The sequence below is a fragment of the Epinephelus fuscoguttatus genome, linkage group LG7 (genome assembly GCF_011397635.1).
Source record: "Epinephelus fuscoguttatus linkage group LG7, E.fuscoguttatus.final_Chr_v1".
Lineage (NCBI taxonomy): Eukaryota > Metazoa > Chordata > Actinopteri > Perciformes > Serranidae > Epinephelus > Epinephelus fuscoguttatus.
In genome coordinates, this window is record NC_064758.1 from 29,234,830 (window position 1) to 29,258,221 (window position 23,392).

The 23,392-nt window shown below is 39.6% G+C and overlaps 1 protein-coding gene across 1 annotated transcript; it reads right to left on the reverse strand.

The window, feature by feature from the left end:
• Nucleotides 1–12,669: 12,669 nt before the first annotated feature.
• Nucleotides 12,670–23,361, reverse strand: abtb1 (ankyrin repeat and BTB (POZ) domain containing 1). The gene is made up of 12 exons (XM_049580446.1): nt 23,149–23,361; nt 22,349–22,411; nt 21,443–21,498; nt 21,104–21,248; nt 20,736–20,895; nt 19,807–19,852; nt 17,937–18,053; nt 17,620–17,732; nt 16,208–16,306; nt 15,910–16,077; nt 14,480–14,680; nt 12,670–13,734 (listed from the first exon to the last, which is right to left on the reverse strand). Exons 1-12 carry the CDS (start codon nt 23,202–23,204, stop codon nt 13,528–13,530), a joined length of 1,431 nt encoding a protein of 476 aa, XP_049436403.1. The 5' UTR covers nt 23,205–23,361; the 3' UTR covers nt 12,670–13,527.
• Nucleotides 23,362–23,392: the final 31 nt, after the last annotated feature.

The following is a 23,392-nucleotide window of genomic DNA, read 5'->3' on the forward strand; positions in this document are numbered from 1 at the left end:
AAGTAGAAGCTATTTTGGGAGAAGAAAGGAGACCTAAAATAAAAATCAGCAGACAAGGAGAGGAAACATCAGAAAATTAATTTTCTTTTTTGGTTTTAATTGGATTCTTAGTCAAATGTTATTATCATTGGGTCTTTGATGTGACCAAAAGTTTTTGTGTCTAAATTTAAATCATGTGGCTAAATTGTTGCGCGTATCTGAACTTCCTTCAGAGCAACAAATTCTTGCTCTGACGTCATCACATATTGAGTATTTGGTCATGGACTTTCCACGTCCACATACGACGTGCAAAGTACCCAGGGTGTGGTGGTTGTTGATGTTATGGGATGCGGTGTCAAGTTCTGCCTGTTACATGCATTGTCTTCTTTCAAAATACACTTCTGTTTTCACAGGATATTTACAGTTTACATACAGTCTCTTTCAAAATAAACACACTACATCAGTACAACAACGCAAATTGACTTTTTTTCCTTCAACAACAAAAGCACATGGTTAGATTTAGGATAAAAGAACAGGGTTTGGCTTTAGAATCTTACAGGATGTGAACACCGCTCTCTCGGGTGAAAGTCAGTGTTTGATGAACCCATCCACCACCCCTTCAGCCTGCTCCAGTCAGACTTTCGCCACCTTAACCTTCGTCCTTGTCCCGCTGCTTTTCCCCCTCACGTCGTCGGGCGCTGTTTAACTATAACCGCACCTGCTACATATCATGCCGACATTAAAAGATGCCTTTTTTCATTAGTTTTTGATGCCACAAGTCACTACCCAAGCGCCACATTTCGACGACGGAGTGAGAACGGACTCTTCAGAAATTACCACTTTACTAAAACAATACTTATAGTATAGGAACGGAGGCATCTGTTGGCCCAGTGTTATTTGGTCCACGTCAGCGCCTGCAGTTTAAAGTCCACCAGAAGCAACAGTTTTGGTTCAGGCTTGGTTGAACCAGCAGATGGTGGAACAATTGCAAGAGTGCGAAAATTGTTGATGAGGGGTGGAAGGAAAACTTTTGCATGTCCAGAGCATCACTTGTATCTTTAAACGAGCCTCTTCATCCTATCAATGGGGAACCAACAGTGATGAGATTCTTAGAAGGTGTTCTTAAGAGGGTAGGCTGTACACTTCACAACCTTTGTGACGAAGGGAGACTGTGGACAGCTCAGCGTTTGGAGTCATCTTTTTGTTGTAGTGTGGACAGACATATTTTGTAAAAGAAAAGAAAAGGTGGTATGCATAGATTTTTTTTTTAACAGAGGGGGAAAATATCAACTATAAAAATATCTGTATACATATAGACAGGGCTGTAATTTCATATAAATCTTCCTTATGTTTACATTTGAGGGGTTTGTGGCCGGAGGTTGTTGTGCTGGATAGATTTAGCCTGCCTTTTGTTAGAGGTCTGTCTAAGGGCAGAGGAGTCACATGGTAACAGTGTAATCCTGCCTCACATGCAGACGCTGTTTGTATCTATCCGCAGAGCTGGCTGTGTTCTCTACTGGCAACCTTGTGACTCACCTTTATTGGAGCATTATTACATTGCGCTGTACGCCAATAAACAAACAAGACGGACACATGATGAGGGCTGAAATGACATCGGAAAAATAATACCACAAAAAATGACCTGCGCTGCAGCATGGGATGCATGGTTCCTGTTATTTGCAAACCCATTGGCCAGATATATTTACTCATCTTACCCAGAGAGCCCACCGTCTTTGACAAAGCTGACTAATAAGACCACTGCTCACCTGCTTGTCTGTGTTCTAGCTGCTAATGCTTCAAGTGAGCATGTAAGGCTTAATCCCATATTACCGTGGCTATGTTAAGTGTAAGCATCTGACTGTCACACACTTCCAAGAGGAGCCTCCACGCAGACCAGGGAGATAATCAGAATTCCAGGTTGATAAGCTTGAGCTGTGTTTATAAAACTTTACAGGCATCTTCAGCCTGGTATTTGCATGATATGATGGTAGAAATGTGGGGGAGAGTGACTGGCTGCTCAGCTCCTCTCATTTCAAGACAATCCGATAAAGAGATCTTCTTGGCGGGAACCTATCGTTCAGTTTAGTGTAGTCTTTGCTGTGCCATATCTTACATAATGGCCGGCTGAGACTCTACAACGCTTGTCCAAGCTCTAAGTCTGTCTAATGAAATGTAAACACTGGCTTTCCGTGGTGCCACGCTCAGAATGAAACTACAGTGTACAGCCAAAACAAATGCATGTCTATGTCGTGTTGTGTAAGTATCACATAGTATTGTTTTTCATGTCTATGTTCAAATATAGAGATGTAAACGTGTGTTATAAGATGGAGTGAGGGAGCTGGAGAGAGAGCCAGAGCTTTTCAGGTCAGTCTCTGGCTAAGTATGGGCTTACCACTCTCTCTCTCTCTCAAGTAGTAATCCCCAACTAATAGCAAATTAGGATATTGGCAGTGACAGCAGCAGTGAGTTATGTCTTCCGTCGCCTGAGAGGACATATCAATACTCGGGGACAAGGTCGCAAATGTGCAGGTCTGTCCTTTACAGAACACACCACAGTCATGGCCGACGTCTTTAAGATAGACGCCGTAGTTTAACAGTATGGCAAAAATACAGTTTATGCTCCGGTAAGAGATTGTAGCTTCTCCAATGGTGGAGGAACTTACTTCAAGTAATACAATGTAAACAAACACCCCATCACACTATTCTGTACATACACTGTAACAGCATGTCTACCTTTGTATTTTTTAATGTATTTTTAATGCTATTTTATGCCTTTTTAATTTAATTTGTGAGCTATACATTCTCTGTGTTTCTTTGTCTTTACAATAAAAATATCCCTGTCTCTTTTTCTTATTACTACGTCTACGTTTATTTTATGGTCATAATCTAATTTAAATGACTCAGACAGCTGTGTGAGAATAACAACGTGCTTGTTGTTTGTAACTGTGCAAATTGCAAATGAAGTTACATGAACTGCAAGCAAAAGCCTTGCATTCAAAATTTAATTTAGGTGAAAGTATGTAGGATATTATAAGCAGAATGTATATAATGTGTAAGCAGCATTTAAGATTTGCAGCTGGTGAATATATATTATACTGTTAGACAGTCTAAATTTCAGCAAGCTATGCATCTTATTTTATAAACTCATCATAGCTTTTGAATGTTAAAGTCCTATTCTGTAAAGCAGAGGTGCATTTACATGAGGACTGCAATTTTAGAGCACTTTTGATGTACTTGACTTGAGTATTTAAATGTTATGCTACTCCAGTACCCTATATTTCAGAGGTAAATATTATAGTTGTTACTCTACTACATTTATCTGACAGCTATTGTTACTCTGCAGATTCAGATGCTACACACATGGTGTATGAACAGTATGTAAAATATAATGTATTATTACAGATTAAACTACCTCACAATATACAGGCTAACTCAAATTAGCTTAACTCCACCAGCTACAGCATTAAAAGGCAGCTCAGACATTAGTTTCAACTGCAATAATAATGAAATATTATGATATATAATAATAAGTACTTTTACTTTTGATGCTTAATGTACTGTTTGCTGATAATATTTGGATGTGTCATCTGTTTCAGGATATGAAGGGTCTGTCTTTGTTTGTAATATAGGGAATTTAATTAGTGATGGTTTTCTGTTAGTATGTTAATCATATCTTCATGTTTTCCAAATGAGACTACAAGAGAAGTCGATTTATATATTATGATTTATACACTGTAATAAACTTCATGTACACTAAAAATATTGTTTTTCCTGGTTTTTCCTTTTAATGCACATGTAACGTGTGTATGGAAACATATAAATGTAAATGTAGAGTATCATGTAAATACTTGGTCTGATATTACAATTATATCTTATTTACTGTATTACAAGGAGCTGTCTTGTTTGTCTTTGTCAGTGTTTTAGTCTAGTCCTGTTATTTTGTTAAGTGTTACAGTGGTGGAAAAAAGTTTTCGGACACCCCATGCATTTGTGAAATATTGCATTAAGAATCACTCTTAGGTCTTCAAGTGCAATTTCTTTTAGTACAGTCACAGCCAAAACACTAAATAAATCCTAAAAAAGCCATTAAAAACTTAAAATTGATTGGTTCCATAAAAATACATAAGAAATTTTGAGTATTGGGTCATTTTGGTACCAGTGATGAAGGTCGTTCTTTTTGTTAAAAGACACAATTTTTGTTGCCAAGCTTCGTGTCTACATAAAGCCAGCACATTTGAAAGTTCTTCAGACACAAAAATGGCTAAAACAAGGAACCTAACGCAGGAAACACACCTGAAGATAAAGATTCTCAGCCAGGAAGGGTACAGCTGCTGCCAGATAGCCAGGAAGTGCAGATGCAGTCCTTCAGCAGTTGGATACACTCTGCAGAAATACAGACGAACCAACAGCTTGGAAGACAAACCAAGATCTGGGCGTCCAAGGGTTTCTTCAGCAAGAAATGACCGCATCCTGGTCCGCATGTGCAGGCAAAACTGCCGAATGACATCACAGGAGCTTCAGCAGCAGTGGTCAAACCAAACTGGTGTCCAGTGTTCCACCCGCACTGTACGTGGCCGACTTTTAGATCATGGCTTAAGGTCCTACAAGGCTATCAAGAAGTCCCTGATCAATGAGAGACAGAGGTTAGCCCGGCGTCGTTGGGCCCAGGCACACAAGAACTGGACGGCCAGGAATTGGAAGAAGATTTTGTGGTCAGATGAGTCCAGTTTCCAGCTTTATCTTCCTCCTATTAATGTGAGGGTACGCAGAAGGCCAGGCGAAGCATTATCTCCAGCATGTACAGTACCTACTGTCAAGCATGGTGGAGGCAGTATCATGGTTTGGGGATGCACGAGTGCTGCTGGTGTTGGTCATCTCACTGTCTGTGATGGCACATTGAACTCTACCAAGTATTGTACCATTCTCGAAACCCACATGCTCCCTTCTGCGCGTGCACTGTTCCGTCGAGGTAAAAACTGAATGTTTCAACAAGATAATGCCCCTTGCCACACATCCAAGGCCAGTAGAACTTGGCTGCAGGAGCACAGTATCCAGGCCTTAGAGTGGCCAGCTCAATCCCCGGACATGAGCCCCATTGAAAATCTGTGGTGGATTATCAAAAGGTCTGTTTCAAAGCATAAACCAAAGAATTTAGAAGAATTAAAAGCAGTAATTCAAGAAGAATGGGACAAGATTACCCCTCAACAGTGTGAAAGGCTCGTGGGGAACACGCCAGCCAGGATTAGAGCTCTACTACGTGCCAGTGGCAGGACTACTAAATATTAATTTGATGATGTGATGGTTTATTTATTTTTTGTTCAGTTTTGAACACATTCTCTGTTATTTGTTGACTCTGATACCGACAATGTTGAGAACTGACATATTGAAACTGTCAAGAATTTAGTTTTGTTAGTTTTTCTTGTAAACAATAAACAAAAAAATATAATTTGTATTTGTTTGTATCTGTCTAATGCAGCCACACCTTTTGAAACACAAAAAAGATTTTTCCACAAATATTTCATGATAATATTTGAGATTGTGTAAAATTTTAAGGGAAAACTTTTTTCCACCACTGTATATGTGAGTTGTTTTTGTGCACTGCCACAAATATAGAGTTGTTGTGGACCTCAGGAAGAATAGCTGCTGCAGTGTAGTAGCTAATAAATATCCTAATAAACTAAACTAAACTAAACTAGATGTATAAAAGTAAGACCTTTAATGCAAGACTCATACTTGTCATGGAATATTACTACACTGTTATGTGCCTGCTTTTAGTTTGTAGGATTTAGTGGCATCTAGTGGTAAGGTTGCAGGACTGAAACCTCCCATGTGCCAAGCATGTAGGTACAAAGGCTACAAAGGCTGATGCAAAAAATGCGAAAGGGTAAATGGACCTATGTAGACCCTCTACTTGGTTTGTCCGTCCTAAGCTGTGGAAACAACATGGTGTACTCCATGGAAGAGGACCCGCTCCATATGTAGATATAAACAGCTCATAAGGTAACAAAAACACAACCAGGTGATTATATGCTAATAGAAAGATACAATTTCTGCCAATATATGCCACTAAATCCTACATACTGGACATTAAATTAAAATATCTGAATGCATCTCTCATTACTGCTGCAAAGTAACTTGTAATTATAGCTGTTTAATATGTTGTAGAGTAATGAGTACAATATTTACCTCTGAAAAGTAGTGAAGTATTTAGTATGAAGTAGCAAAAAACTCCACACACTCATCTTTCTTGCAACACGTCATCGGCTTTATGTTGGCCCACCTGCAGCCGTCTCCATCTGCTCCATATGTAATGAATCCATGCGAGCCACATATAGAAAAACGTCATGGTTGAGATGAGCGTGCTCTTCCTGGAAAGACTGTCAGACAGATGGTATGAGTGACACAGCTCTGCACGTTTTGCATATGTGTCATATTATGTCAGACGTGTAAAGCACCTAAAGTAAAAATTATGACGACACCAACCCTCAGAAAGGAGGAGCAGAGAAATGTTGGACGTGAAAGGAAAGTACAGTGCTATTCTTAACATGATGTTACTTTAAACTGTAGTGAAAGAGGCCCATGTATACAGACAATAACCTTTATTGCTTTATTGTCAGTAGATTAAAGGAATACGCAGAGAACATGGCATTTCCTTCATTTGTCTGGTAGATTTCTGCACTTGCAGATTCCTGTCTGAGGAGACAAATGTCACAGTGAACTCTGAATGAGTCACGTAGCGTGGCATGAGTCAAGAGCCGAGAGATTTTACCCTTGCTGCCCTCCTCAAGATTTTTTTTTTTTTTGGCAAAAACACATGGAAATCATCAGTGCAAAGAATGTTTTTCTAAAGGAGTGCACAGAACACATGGCAGAAATATGACTCATAACTCAGACAGGGAAAAAAATAAAATATAACAGTTTTATTGCCTTCTGTAAAAAAAAGGCTGCAACTTGAGGATATTCAAACTGCGAAAAGGAAATAATGATAATAGAAGTGTTAAGTATGTAACTGATACGCATAATGATGCACAGATTTCATTAAAGTTTGGTTTCATGCCAAGCTGAGAACGACAATTAACATTAAAAACAATAACTGACAGAAATGTTGGGCCTGTGCGTTATTGCAGGGCTTCAACAGTATCAGAAAGAGAAGAGGGACAATCTAATTAATTGCTTGACAGGCTGCAAAGAATGTTTTTGCTGGTGTGCCAAGAAACAAAATGACCTCGAGATTTGAGTATTAGTCATGTTAACTGACAACAAAAGAGCTGTGCAGTCAAGATGGGGAAAAACAAGTGTCTACAGGCATGCTGGTGGTGCAGCGGTGCATTGAACATCTCAGTTTAGCATGTTAGCATGCTAACATTTGCTTATTGGTACATGAACTACAGCTGAATGAATGGGAACGTCATTGGTTTTGTGGGTATCTGGTCATAAAACAAAGTATAAGACAAATTAAAAATGTGACCTGATGATGCTGTTGGATGAAATGTCAGAAGATAACATAATTACAGATTATCCTGAGTGGGGTGTGAATGTGTGCACCAAATTTCATGGCAATCCATCCATTAAGTTGTTGAGACCATTTACTTAAAACTACAAATGTGAAACTCATGGTGGCGCTCATGAAGAAGTCATGGGGTCACCAAAGTAATCAGGCTTCATCCTCTGGGGACCATAAATGTTTGTGCCAAGTTAAGTGCCATTCTTTGGAGTAGATGCGTAAAAACTCTGACCTGCTGGCGACAGTAGAGGAAGGTCAGGGGATCGTCAAAGTCACTCAGGTTCAGTGTTGCCAGATGTACAGTAATTGTCATATTTATAAAATGATTTTGCCCTGTGTACAATGTATGATCAATAATGCCAAAAAGCGGCATTATGTTTTGTGACGCTTACAGTCAGTGATTTTAGTCTCTTATTTTATTAATTTTCTGCCATAGCAAAATAGGGATCCTGTGTAACGAGCCCCCTTGTGACCTCTCTCCAGCCAGTCATGTAATCTATGATGAACATAACTCGCGAGTGCAGCTGTCATTCTGGAGCTTAAATGTTCTCACTAAGGTAAGCTGTGTTCAACTGGAGTTGTTCTGAATGAGCCAGTAAGCCCAGTTATTTAATTACTTTAGCTTATAGCCTTAACTGTTTTAATGCAGAATATGAACAGTCTTCCAGTCCTGCTGTCTTGTATTTAAATTTCAGCTCAGTCCATATGGACTTGTGTTGGGAACCGGAGAGTCGCAGGTTTAAGTCCCCTTCCGGACCAAATATGAAGCGTGGACTGGCAGTTGGAGAGGTGTCCCTTCGCCTCTTGGTCTCTGTTGAGATGCCCTTGAGCAAGGCACTGAACACCCAACTGCTTGGGACGCCTTACCAAGGCAGCCCCCCTCGCTCTGACATCCCTCCATTTAACGCATGTATAGGTCCTGTTTGTGCATGTGTGTGTATTTTGGGCCTGTGTGTATGTGACATATGACATATGAGTGAAAAAATTAGAATTTCTCCTCATGGATTAATGAAGTATATTCTTATTCTTATTATTTTAAAAACTGATTCATAGATTTATACTCCTCTCCACGCATCATAGCTACATAAGGAACAAAAACAATGTGGGTAGATCTGCAGATATTAAAATGCATGTTTTGTTCTTGTGGTTATGACTCACGTATGATAATTCTTTTCAAAATACAATCATTTTAAGCTTCTGGTACCAGAGTTTAAAATTTCCCACGTGGCAACGCTGCTTAGGTTCATCCTCTGGGCACCCTGAACATATAAACCAAATTTATGACAGTACAAAGAACTACTTTTGTTTTGTTCAGTGCCATCTCTCAGATACCTGTTGCTTAAGGTGTGGCACCTGGGATCTCATTTATAAAATAATGCATAGGATCAATACTAAAAAAGTATGAATGGACAAAAGCTAAAAGTGACATGTGCGAAAAAATATTCATCAATTTCTACAATCAAGCTTCCACTTCACCATCTGCATCGCCAAATTCCCATCTCCAAAATGTTCAGAAGCATGAGTCAGAATTTCTCCCATCAAGTTTGTTTTTCTAGATATCAACTTTTGCATGGGAAGTGGCATATGCCTCTTCATGCCTTGTTTCGTGTGCACGCAATGTTTATAAATGAGGAATTTGGCCCTTACCTTTTTTTTTTATAAAGACTTGACATCACCTGAGCACTGTGAGGGTACACGCCCATAAATGTCCTGAACACAGAAAATAACAAGAAAATTAGAAAATACAGGCAGATGAGAGGGTCTTTCTAGAAAAACACACACACTTCTCATGGGTCGTAAGTGATGATTGAGGGGGATTATTTCTGTATGCGTCTGTACATTGGTTTTTAGGAGAATCCTGCACAGTCTATCTTCTAAAGTCAAAGTCTTGCTTGTAACTACATCCACAGTTTCCAGGCCTAACTGTCCCACTCTGACTTGGGGCCAGCGTAGAGGTGTAGAGACATTAAACGGACAAAGTGAGGCACCAAGCTGCTATCATAGAGACACTGGTTTGACTTGTAAACACAGTCTCCATGGTTATGAATAAAGCCAGAGAAATATAAGTTCCTCCTGTACACCGCATAGCTCAACGTCCATTTGTCCGAGCAGTGTGATGTCCATCTGAAAGCCAATAAACATGGACTTTCCCACCCAAGATCAAAACCACTCTGGGTTTCTTAGCAACAGCCATTAAACATTTGCAAAGGAAGCTTGCTGGGGTAATAACTAATTGTTTTGTTTATTCTTGTCTTCTTCAACATGTAAGCCTTCAAGACACTGGGCAGGAAGCCAGAGGTTTTGTTGTCTAATGGATGGCCTTAGTGTTTCAGTTGAACTGCACTTTAATGTATTTCAGCAGCAGCTCAGCCTCACAGTGTACTCCCTGTTGGGATGTGAGCTTACCCACTGTTCTGAACCTCAGGGCTCCATTAAGGTGACAAACAGCTTTGTCTTCGCCCCCTGGACTCTTTGAGATGAGAGTGATGGAGCCCACAGGGATGACAATTATACACTATAGGGCAAGTGCACTGACGCACACGCATACACATTTAAACGGCTGCTGATATGAAACAGCGCCTCACTATTTACTGCCCTTCATCACACCTTTGTGTACTTGTGATGAATGAGTGATGTGAAAAATGGACAACTGTCAAACAGTCCCATTCAGAAAATGTTCCCATGAATTCAGAGACCTGGGTGATGAATTCATTTGTTCGTCACAAAGCACCAAGATGTGAAGTTTACCGAGGAGGCTCGCCACAACCACAGGGACGATAAGCTGAGAAATGGCGCCATCTTAAGGTAGCTTCCCAAACTTGATATTAAAATGTACAGTCATAGAGTGTTCCTCTGATTCACACAACTGTATCTGCATTTATTTTAGTCAATAAAAAAATGTCCTACCTTTACTCCACTCCAAATAAACACTGTAAAGTACCGTATTACAGCCATGCTAGCAGCTCTGTGAAGCTAACGGTTGAGCTAACTGCCAACGTCAGGATGCTAACATGATAAGACTGTATAAATGTAAGGTCCACTAGGTTCGCTAAGCTAACATGCTAACGTTAAGCAGATGTAATGATTAGCATGTTCGCCATCTTATATTAGCATGTTAGCATTAACATTGGGACAGTTCACCCCCAAATAATAATTAGATATTTTTTCTTACCTGTAGTGCTATTATTATTCTTTCAATGTGTGTACATGGCCGATTTTCATTTAGATAGAGAGATAGATAGATAGATAAAACTTTATTAATTCCCAAAGACAAATTCAACTGTCCAGTAGCTCATAAAAAACACACTTATCAACAATAATACAGTGGTATTAAAATAGACATAAAATAAAACTTGAAATAAGTGCATAAATAGAAATTCAAAATTAAAATAAAATTAAATTAAAATTGCCCATTTCACATTTAAAGAACATGATTTGTTCATGATATTAAAAAATCCAAATTTCCCCAAGACTGAACAATATATAACTATACTATAACTATATATGGTCGTTATTTTAGCTACATTTTATATTCATAAAACAAAATACTTAAAGAAATTGCCCTCCTGTCGTGCTTTCAAGATTTCAGATACATATTTTAAAATAATATTAAATTTAAAAATATATAATAAAAAAAAATAATCAAAAACTTTGATTTATGCAAATCTTTCAACTTTTTTTGTGTGTGTATGTATGTGTTCATACTTGTATCAATTTTTTCTCTGTTTTTTTACGATTACATCTTTTACTGAGGTTTGTGCTTACCCGTCACATTATTTTCATTTATAGTTCCTGGTCATTGCTTTCCACTTTGTGTGCAAACGTAATGCACTGACCACTGGATGCATTGTGTTGAAATTGTTAATATGAAGTTTAAAATAATGGAAAAAAATCTGTAGTGCTATTTGTTAGTCTAGATATTTTGGTGTGAGTTGCAGAGTGTTAGAGATTTTGGCCATAGAGATATCTGTCTTTGCTGGAGCTATGTGGCACTCTGCTTTTGGTGCTCAAAGTCCCAAAAAAATACATTTGAAACACTCAACAGCAATGTCTCTGTCAAGAAGTCATGACCCGATTACTAAAGATAATCCACAGCCCTGTATCACAATACACTTGCCAACCCTGTCACCAAGCAGAAGGGCGCGTGCATCTATTCATGAACTAGAGGTTCGTGCTTCTGACAATGCAAGATGTAATGTCAGCTTGCTCAGTGGTGCTAGGTGAGCTAGCAGTAGATGTACGCCTCCTTCTGTGTGGTGATACAATCAGCAGATATAGAGCACCACAAGCACATTGCCATCTAGTTCCATTTGAGAGAAGGCAGACATCTCTGCGGCTGATATCTCCAACACTCTGCAACTCACACCGAAACATTCTAGACTGATAAATGGCTCTACCGGCAAGAGGAAATATATGCACTTTTGATTTGGGGGTGAACTGTCCGTGCAGATGTTTGTGTATTTCTCAACAACAGCCTACCTCCTTCTTCTGTAGACAGGAGTGGAGGGTGGTGTATAAACAGATGATAAATGACTTATGAATATAGTAGAATTTTTAAAAGTATAAAATGTCTTCATATGAGAAACTGTTGACAAATATTCTACATTAATAAACACCTTAAAGGCCTTCTATCTGTTTAACTACATTCTAGTGTGTTTAAACTATTCATTAAATGTATATTATGAAAGCTGAAGAGGGGGAGTCAAACTAAATTGATTCTTACTAATGTCATTTATTCAGCAGATACTTGTTTATAAAACAAAATTGTATTTTGACCAGATGATGGCACTAGATGAAAAGTCAAAGGATCATCAGTATGATTACAGATTATCATCATCATCATCAGTGAGAGGCATTAAAGTTATTTGTCTGCAACAAATTTCAAAGTAATCCATCTAATAATTTATGAGATATCTGGTTGTGACAGTGCCATCTGTACAGCCATGATAATTTCATTATGAATTGAAAAGTAAAATCAATTCAATTTTAGAAAGCCACATTGACACACTTCAAGGTTAATGAGATTTGCGGAATAAAACACTACTTGTGCTTGCAATACCACATTTAATTGCCAAAAACAAGAGCAGTTATTCATCTATTATATTAATAGCTGGGTGAGACTCAGAAACGAATATCAATATTAAGAAAACAAATCTTCAAATATTCCTCTGTGGATTTTACATGCGAACAGTTTAGTAACAGCTTTATTTTCTTGTGCACACACTAGGCAAAAGAGGTTTGCTGTCATACAAGGCAGCAGGAAATTAAATTTTTACCATTTCAGGTTCAAACAAAGTCGAAGAACATGTAAGAGGGGGATAAGTGTAAGAAAAGTAAGTGTCACGATGGAGGAATGTAACAGGTTGAATAGTGTGGTGAAGTTCAGCTGCCAAATTGGGTCAAGTCCAAAATAAATGTTGCATGCTTCTACACATGAAATACATCATAAGGCTACATTCTTCATGAATAAAATGAGGAGTTAAAGGTAAAAATATTAAATGAACAAAGTGAACATACCGCACTGTTCGCCTTTTTACCCAAGTGGGTGTCAATGCATTGCGTGCACTCGTTTGGCATAAAAAAATAATTTCATGGAGTTCGACATAAGGGCTGGTGCTGAACTTTGTTGGGGCAAAAGTACATTTTAAAAGAGATTAATGTCTAGGAAGTCGTCTAAATTCCAGCAGCTACAAAGGATGCCTAAAATAAATCCATGCATGTGCAATTGAAAGAAATTCTGTTGTAAATGTATCATACACAGTTTCCCCAAAACCCATCTTGCAGTACTTTTTACCAAGTATCTTATAATGTGTCTCACTCAAAGAAACTTTTAAGAGCTTTCTCTGAAAATGCATCAGAAAATCCTTGAAAATATATATTCTGTACAATATACTGTAAATAAAATAAAACCCACTAACATACAGACCCATATGTTTTCTCTCGCTACTACAGATGTTTTGCACTACCACCGTCCCAAAGCATCCACCTTAAAAACTTCAAACTCCGCGGCAGCTGCAGCCGCAAACCCCAATCCTGCCGACCCCTCAGCAGTTGATATTGATGCTGACGAGCAGCTCCTCCAAGGCATACAGTTTCTGATTGGCCTCCTCAATCGCGCTGTACGTCTGCACGTTGCTGGCGATGTGGTAACGGATTTCGTCCACCACTGGGACGGAGTCGGTCTCGTGTCGCTCCTCCAACGACGCAGCGTCCTCTTTGATGATCTCTGCAAACTCCGGCTGCTCCACCAGCTGCGACAGACAGGTTAGACAGGAACACAAGTGTGAATTAATCCTGAGGGTGAAACTGACCAGAACATCCATAACATCAACCTCAACTCAAAGGTGATAAATGCGAAAACTGGGGATTTAGCTCCAGGCACAACAAGAAGTATAATTACATGACCTCAGAGGCCTGTCTTTTCTTTGACTTTTGGTATAATGATGATGACAGACTTAAAAGGGGCAGTCAAGTTCTTCCAGTCTGTTTAAAAGCCATTTGCTTTTCTGGGAACACTTTAAACAAATACTGTGGCATTTTGGGAAATACCACTTCCTTGCCAAGAGTTACATGGGAAGATACAACTCTCATGTCTGCTGCTAAATATGAAGCAAGAGCTGGGACGTGGTTAGCTTAGAATAAAGACTGGAAACAGGAGAAAACAGCTGGCTTGGCTCTGTCAAAATGTGAAAAAAATCCGTCTACCAGCCCCTCTGAAGCTCACCAATTTATATGTTAAATCTTGCTTGTTTTATTCTCTACAAATACAACAAAATTTGGGGGTATTACATGCTGAGCTATTCTTACCCGGAGCATTAACTTCCCCCCCTGCCTCCCAGTCTTCATCCTAAGCCACAATATAGGCCTGCTCGGTCCAGCTTCATATTCAACATGCAGACATGAAGTGTCACCAGCTGTAACATCCCGCACGCTCTCATGTTATCCAGCCAAAACAAAGGCCCCCTCCACTGTCAACACAGAGACACAGACACCCACCCGCTCGATGATCTTGGCCATGAACTCGGTGCAGTGATCCTCCAGCCGAGACAGATGGAAAAGCTTTGCCATCTTCCACATGTAAATAACGTTGTCCTCGCATATGGTCTTCGCGAGTGCCTTGCCACAAATACGCTTCAGCCCCGGCAGCAGATACATGTCGGCCACACACAGCACGTCAAACACGATATCTGTTATCAGCTAGACATAAGAAAGAAAAAAACAATCTAGTCAGCTTTCAGATAATGATGAGCATCAAGTCATATTTTTTAAAGAACACGAAAATGTAATCATACTTTTTAGTGGATGTTCTGACCCAATATAGAGTTTATGTATTTAGTATGTTACACAGGTCAAGGATGCAAACATGTCAGGGTGTGAACATGTGAAGACATACGATAACTAAGGTTACTGGAGGGCGAGCGATGCCCTTTTACGTGTTAGTCACTTCATCCATTGTTAATGTAAAAACATTGATTATAGCTGCTTTATAAGTTACTCACTGCTTGTTACCTTGAATTTGTGAGGAAAACTGTTTTCCTCATGATTCCATGGTGAACAGGGAACCCAAAAAAATGAACAATTTTCATGAACTGAAGTAAACAGAGACTAAAACTACATCAAAACATCTGTTAAAACTCTGATACTTCCCAAACACACGCATTTTCGCTAAACCTTTACAATATAAAACACTTTCACCTTCAAGTAGCGCTCCCTGAGTTGTGTATGAGCTCCACTTGAGCAGAGTTCAAACTCATACATGTGCCAAAACAAGGTACTTGAGCGTGCATGTACTCATGTGTTTCAAATTTTGACGTTTTAAAGCAACTGGGTGATGAATTTGGGAGGTCCTGAGCGTACGACTAGATAAATGAGACTTGGATCATACTGCAGGAGTTGTGTGAGAGTTTGTACACAGATGTTTTGATGTAGTTTTCCCCCTATGAAATGAACCTGTGGAGAACGTTCTGCTTTTTCAGATTCTCCGCTCACTGTGGAGCCATGCCAGAAGAACCAAGTTCTCTTGCTTTTGCCTCTCCATTGCACCTGCTGTGTTTGCACCAAAGCAGGTGAAACTGATTCACAATCACTTGTGCTTCCTAAATGGACAGATTGATATCCCTGAAGTTTAACTGACTTGGTGTTATAGTGTGATGATTAAGTGTTCCCTTAATTATTTAAAAAAAATCAACAGCTAAACTGTATAATCATGACACCCCTCCCACATGCTTGTTAATCTTTTTTTTAAATCAGCTCACGCCTCACAGTAGGAAACTGGTTTTTCAGCAACAAATTAGTCGCTAAAGGTGAAGCTTGTGTTTCAGCGTCTTTTCTTATGACTCCTCAGCTGGCAGACTGACAAACCAGTCATTTGCAATTTTCTCACTGAATGACAAGTTTGCATCGACAGACAGAAACTGTGCACCAACCTCTGTGTTGTCAGTGTAGATGTAATACATGACGTGGATGAATATCTCATGGGAAATGTTGTGTAAAGTAATCACTGGCGTGCTGGGCTGGGACTGCAGCTGCTCTCCCTCACTGAAGTGGTCCTCCAGCAAGGCTTTAAAATAATCACTACGTCCGCAGAAAAACGCCTGGAGACACACACACACACACACACACACACACACTCACTCACTCACTTAAACTTTGATACTCATTTGAACAGGATGTGGGGGTCTTTAATGTGACTGAGTAATGCTGTGTGAGCTTCGTGGTTCGTACCTTATGACACAAGAAGTCAAAACCATCCACTCTAAAGCAGATGTCGGGATAAGTGGGGAAGCGGTCGACTCTGTTAAAGGGAAGTTCACCAAATCCAACCTGGGGAGAATCAATAGGAAAAAACAAAGTCAAAATAGGCTTATTGAATTGCAGCAGGCAGCTACAGGGCTCTATCCTACACGGGGTGCAAATGCATCGGTCATTTCTAGTTTCAGACTGATGCAGTTGTCATTTTCAAGGCCAGTGTGAATAACAAATGTACTTGCGCCTATCTGTGTGCCCATGGGCGTGTAGGTCTTAAAATGAGGTGTGGTCAGGCGCATTGTTGGCATAGTGCTATTTTGAAGCAGCACAAAGTGACTGTGCTAGTTACCAACAAAAACTGGTCTAAAGTCAGAATGGTGAAGTATTTTCCTGCTTTTTAAAAGGCGTATTGGTAAGTTAGTAAGATGTGCCTACGTAGGCAGGTTCACAACACACGTACACACACAGGGACGCACACAGGTGGGTGAAATAATACATTGTTGATGAGGAAAATATTTATTAGATCCTCTAAAATGTGAACATAGCAGAAAGCAGGGAAGAGCTATAGAGCTGCTGTTTGACTCTCCATGAAAAGAGACACTGTGCGCATCTACTCACGAGGAGCAACCTCACTTCACTGATAATATCAGGAGCTAAAAGTTTAGTTCTGTTTCCTCTGTCATGTTTACTACAACAGTTTTTAGTTTTGCTGCGTTCACATGACTGCTCTTACTGCATCACTCTCAGCAGACAGTCACTCGCTTCTCCTCTTTGCTGAATTTGCTATGCAAATAGCGGAGCATGGGGCACAGGTGCAGGCATTAAAAGATGAAACTCTGACTGGTTGAATTCATTGTATGCCCAAAACACACCAATGAATAATTAAAGGACTAAATACAACTCCTTTGCCTCTTGCGCCTTACTTTGCACCCAGATTATGTCCTGTTTAACTAGCAAAAGTAGAGCTGGACATACCCTAAACCCACTTGCGTCATGCACTTTAGACCAGTGGTTCCCGACTGGTCCAGCCATGGGTCCAGATTTCTCCTTAATCATTAGTGTAGGGTCTACAAAGTTATATATATTCAGCATCGTACTTGTGTTTGACCATGTTGTCGAGCTGGTTTGCTGTCTCTGTTGAGAAGCTGTCTGTTATTCACTCACTCTAAAACAGGACATGACCCTTCAAAATAAAAGCTAGCGTTGGAAATTCAGTGTGTTTTTTTTTACAAACTTGACTTGTTTGTGAGTCAACTGCGGTCCATTCAGAATAGACCCACAACCCACTTTTGGACTGGGATCCACCAGCTGGGAACCACTGCTCTAAACCACGTGCTATAGATCGTTCATATAGGCCCCATAGTGTTTTCTTGCCATCATGTCCTTACTCTTAGTTCAATGGGAAGAGCGCAGTCTGCTAACTGAGCCATGTTCTCCTGAAGTTGACAGCTGTGAGGCTCCAGGCTGAGAACCTTCACACAGATTCCTGGCTTGTTGGACACTTCAGTGTAATGACAGAAAGAAAAAAGAGACAAGACGGACATCACCACCTCGAGTGGTAAAAAAGTCAATGCAAGAGTCAAGCGTTTCATGAGACACTGCGGTTAAAATATGCACTGGTATTTTTAGACCCGACCAGGTATCTCACCGCTAAAACACATGCATGTATTAGCAGTGTGAAAGTGAACCAAAAGTACTGTCTTACCAAACTCATACACTTGTTTGCACTTATTCTCAAGCTCCTCGATCAGATCATCCATTTTGCACTGTTTAGCAAGTCGCCTGCAGTCCTCCACGAGGCTTATGTCAATATCCATTCGTCCTGTAACAGTAAACAAACAAAGAAATGAGGAAAAGCGTTGGACTCTTTGCCTCTATTTAGACTCAGAACTACACATACAGGAGTCCAGTATGAGCATGGCGGTTAGTATGTCATTACATTTAATATACATGTATTCTAAACTTCAACTGAAGTTAATATCCAACCTGTCATAACCAGTCTGAGTTCTATTAATCTTTTAAAGCACATTTCCCTCTTTGCATGTCCTGGACAGTGTTTCCTTGTTGGGCTGCAGTAGGGGGACTGTAACAAACTCATTGACTGTAACTGTGGAAGATACCCACTTGATTTGTCTCAATCAGAAGCTGCACATTAGCTTCAAACAAACTTCACATAGTGTTTCACAGAACAAGGACTGTGGATTTTGTCCGCCTTCACCGAAACTAACTTCACCTACACTACACTTACATGTTCAGAGGGGCTCTCTTAAGGGCCAGTATGAACAGAGGGATCAATTACAGCAGAAAAACCTGTTTCAGTGTTAATATGGGCCCCTCGCTATTGTTTAAACACACTTAAAATGTGCCCTGAAGCAAACATTCAGTGAAATTACAGGGAATATGCCCTTTTTTCAAAATTCAGACATATTATTACTATGGTTTAAGACAGTCCAAAAAAAATTGTGAGCATGAACTCTCACCCATATCGGAAAACTAGAGCACTAACTCAAATTTGTGATGTCATTTGTAAAGTCTGGGGCTGCTTCACTGACAATGAATTGGGAAAGATGTTATAGCGGACACTGAGAGCACCCAGGGGAATGTTCAGAGGATATGGAAACATTTTCTGTTTCGGGACTGAAAACACTACAACAGAATAAAGCTCAGACTCAGACTCAGACTTTATACACATCCTAAATTAATGAATCAGTTTATTTATATAACCTTTATTTAACCAGGAAACCTCGAGATTAAAAATCTCATTTTCAAGAGTGTCCTTGCCATGACCGGCAGCAATATAAGACAACATAGAACCAAACAAAAACAGAATACAAATCTAAAACTCTAAAACAAGCAATATAAAAGAACAAAATGAGTTTACTACAAAGAAAAGCCAAAAAGTTTGTTAATATATACTAGAAATGAACCATAAGAGTGTAACTTTAAGTCCCTCTGCAGAAGATTCCACATATAAGGAGCTGCATACATAACCGCTCGCTTGCCAAACTCTGTACGTACCCTCAGTACAGACAATAAAACATGTTCTGAGAACAGACAGCGTGGCTATTTTTAATTTTTTGCTTACCGTACACAGATAAGTATGCTCTAAGTTTGAGGCTTACTTCTTCTGTTGTTGGCTTTGAGAAAAAGCGGCTCATGTTCACAGATATTTACTGAAGTTTTTTAGGCATTAGAAATAACAGATTGGAATTCTTTTTTTAGGTAGTGTTCCCTTTAAGGTTTAGGTCATGTGCTTCCAAAATATCATGACTGATGCTGATGAATATCATGATACCAAAAGCAAAAGTGATATGCAGGTTATTTGGCAAATCAAATCAGAAATATACGCCTGATTATTTACTTTCTGGTTCTCTGATTAAGTTTTTGGGTCATTTATTTCAGTTGATAATGTTCAGATACAAAATTAAAATTTAAAAGATTTGTGTAGATGTCATTAAAATACTTTTTTCATTAGGAATGATTCATCTAATTGTTACTGACACATTAAAAAAAAACAGTCTTCAAAATGACACCAATTATAATCCTGAATATGTGCAGCCGTAATACACACCCACCTGTGTATGAATATTGCAGGATGGCTCCAAAAGCTGCAGGGTTGATCTGAAATTAAAATGGCTTTTATTCATACAAGTGTAGATATGTGGACACAATATGCCTGTACAGCTGCATGCAAGACACAACCATCGACAACCCCAATTCCAAACAAGTTGGAACGCTGTGTAAAATGTAAATTAAAACAGAATGCAATGATTTGCACATTCCCTTTAACATACAGTGCAAGAAAAAAGTGTTCAACATGCCAATTTTTTTCCATTAAACATATTTCGAATGCAGCTAGAGGTATTATCTCAATAAAATTACACTGATAAAGAAATTGTAACACTTCAATCCATAAAAATCATGTGCAATTAAGGGAAATGACACCATGAAAAAGTTTTGAGCACGCCAACTTAAATGTATTTATTATTTGGAGATGTCTTAGTTTGCAATGGTAACTTCAAGACACTTCCTGTATGGTGAAACTGATCTCTTACAGTGTTCAGATGGGATTTTGGCCCATTCTTTCCCACACAATCTTTAAATCTTTAAGGTTTTGGGGGGCCGCTTGTGAAGCTTGAGAAAGAAATTTCACTTTCAAAACTTCAACAAAATGTTAACTAAATGTTGTTAAAAGAAAAGGTGATGCAACTCATTGATAAACATGCCCATATCTACGTTTTTGGAGCATGTTGCAGTCATCAAAATCAGAATGAGTGTGTATGTATGAAAAACAATTACTTTTATCAGTTTGAACATTAAATATCTCAGTTTGTACTGTATTCAATTGAATATGGGTTAAGAATGATTTGCAGATCATTGCATGCTGTTTATATATATGTTTTACACACACAACATCGCGACTTTTTTGGAATCAGGGTTTTAAAAACAAAGCCGACAACATGCAGTAACAGAGTAAATCAACCAGAATATATATTTTATCTACCAAAGGATGTTTGAGGGTGATCAAGGTCTTCCCTTTCCACTTGGTCTCAAACATTTCAGTGAAGTACTCTGAGCGTGCACTGAGGACACATCTGTGAGCTGTGAATATTTGTCCATGAACGAGGAACTTCACGTCACTGTGCTGACCCTGCTCCAGTAACCTACAGTAAAAACACACAAACCTTGGGATTAAATAGAGGCATGCAGGTAGGGCAGGTTTACACACAGACTGTGAAGCTACTGTTCTGCACTTTGCAGTTTATTCTCCTCTGTTTCCTGTTTGTTTTTTACTGTAAGCTACTAAAACAGCTGAGAAGAATACACTGCTCTGTAAAGGGATAAGATAATTTACATGGATGGCCAACTTACGAGTGCAGGAAGTAGTTAAAATCATCCCGCTGCATGGCACGGACACTGATGCACTTATAGTCTTTGAGCAGGCGGCGAACTGAATCACTCAGAGAGCCGTACACACACCGCTCGCCATCAAACGTGTTGGCTTCACACTTGGCACCTGAAAGCAAAGCAAAGAACATAAATCATTATACTACAGAACATTTCAGTGTGATTATAAAGCTCAACATGATATCACACTGTCGCTTTTATTATAATAACTCTAACTTTATTTACACAGCACCTTTCTGTAAGGTTGCAAAGGGCTCTACATGGTTGAAAATGATGTTTGCCTTACTTAAAAAACAACCTTACCACTAGCCAACAGGTACTGGACCAGCTCCTCATGGCCACAGAGGCAGGCATAATACCTGAAAAACAAGAACATTCACATTTTTAGTTGTTAGGATGATGATGCTGAGTTAGCCAAAGACAAGGGCATATGTTTTGTTTCAATAACACATATGGAGACACATATGAAACGGCGGTTTTGGGGTCCTTCGCCAGAAAATATTGAGCACCAAACCCTTCATTTCCTTTGTTAAATATGGTGCACCAATTTGTGCTTTTTCTGTGTGAATTTAAGATGTAAATGTGAAAACAGAAGTCTTCTTCACATGTGCATGACAAATACTCATTCTAACATTGACACCATGATGAAGTGTTGGTTATTCCTGTATTAATAAAGGATTTTTAATTACAGTCAGAGTGCCTCAGATGCTTTTTTTTGGACTGCCAAACTATACTATGGACTTTTACACTGAGTGAGCTGGCCCATTGTTGTTTTCTATCACTAAGTGACTCTTTGCCCCATCCTTGAAGAGCACCTGATTTTTTTTTTACAGCTAACTACACAGACCCTTAACCCAGTGCAGCACTCCCTATTTTCTCTTCATTATCAGTGACTTTGGTCTCAGTCTGGTGAGTTGCTGAGTGGGTTTACAATACTCAAGATGTCACAGACACCAAGCCACATGTTCTTTTTAACCAATGACCAAGGCAAGGATGTTGTTGACAAGCATTCATACACCCTGATGAAGCAAACACATTGGTTATCCATGTATATAAAGGATGTTTATATGCCTCAGATGCATTTTTGGACTGCCTGCTTGTGCAATGGACTTTACACTGAGTGGGCTTGCCAGCTCTTAATATTGAGGTTGGCGTGTCCCCTGCACCCCCCACCCTGAAATCTACGCCTATAGCCGGACAAGTACTTACAAAGGGGTGCTGTCCCATTTATCCCTTACATTGAGTTCCACGTCTCTTTGTTCAACGAGGTATCTGTGAAGGGGAAAAGAGAAATGAGTGAGTCACAACCTGCCATAAGCTGAGCTGTTGACTTCAATGCATATAAAACGTCAGACATGTTCAGTTAAAGTTAAACAGGAGCAAAATGCAAGATGCATTGTTTACACAGCTGCATACATATTACAAACCCTCTTTGATTTTGACCTGCTTTAATCAGCACCATGGCAAAAACTGACATGACAGATCATGTTTTCCACAGTGCTGGATAAATGTATTGTCTCAGTAAGCTGCATAGTTTACAAACTTCCTGTGTTGGCTTGTCTTGACTAATTACTGCTTTCTTGGTAATCTGCAGGACACACCTGTCTGTCCCAAAACAGAGGGCGTGTCTTGCATTACTCAAAAATTAAGATGTATAGCTGACAGCAGGAAGTAAAATGTCCAAATACCGAGCTGGTAAGCACCCATTACTGACAGATAGGATCTTACCTACGCTGCATCTGGAAACTGAGGAGCTGACCTACAAACGTTAGCTTAAATTACAAGCTGGGTCATCAAAGCTAATGTTAGCAACCCAGCCTGACGTGTTTACCTCCTATTTGTTTGCAAACAGTGCAGTTAGCTTTGAGTTTCGCTGCGATATATCCACTCAGAGCAGGCCCAGTAAATTGAAACTGCTGTTTTATGATGAAAACTCAACATAACTGCAGCCATAACGCCACACAGGTAGGGACAAGCAAGCCAAAACGTCAGCTGAGCCGTTGGGTTACCTGACTCTACAAATGTCGCCCTTTTTGCAACTGCTAAACAAATCGGACACATCCATGATCCCCGCGATGTTCTCGGTCCTCTGTAATGCATTGAGACGGCCTGTCTACCGGACAGGTGAGCGATGATGTGGTCTGGCTTTGCAATTTGCTCGGTCGACGCTGAGGAAGTTGGCTGGCCGACACACCTTCTTGCTGAGTTGTTGACAAACTGGTGATCGGGCTCTCTGCGTTTTGGTGGATGTGG

What these genes read in the sequence shown, in the direction of transcription:
- abtb1 (XM_049580446.1), bottom strand. Translation starts at nt 23,204, where the DNA reads ATGGATGTGTCCGATTTGTTTAGCAGTTGCAAAAAGGGCGACATTTGT. An exon ending in CCAGTACCTGTTGGCTAGTG is followed by an intron (nt 21,249 to 21,442) that starts GTAAGGTTGTTT and finishes CTTTGCTTTCAG; the next exon opens with GTGCCAAGTGTGAAGCCAAC. An exon ending in CAAACAAGTGTATGAGTTTG is followed by an intron (nt 17,733 to 17,936) that starts GTAAGACAGTAC and finishes ATTACACTGAAG; the next exon opens with TGTCCAACAAGCCAGGAATC.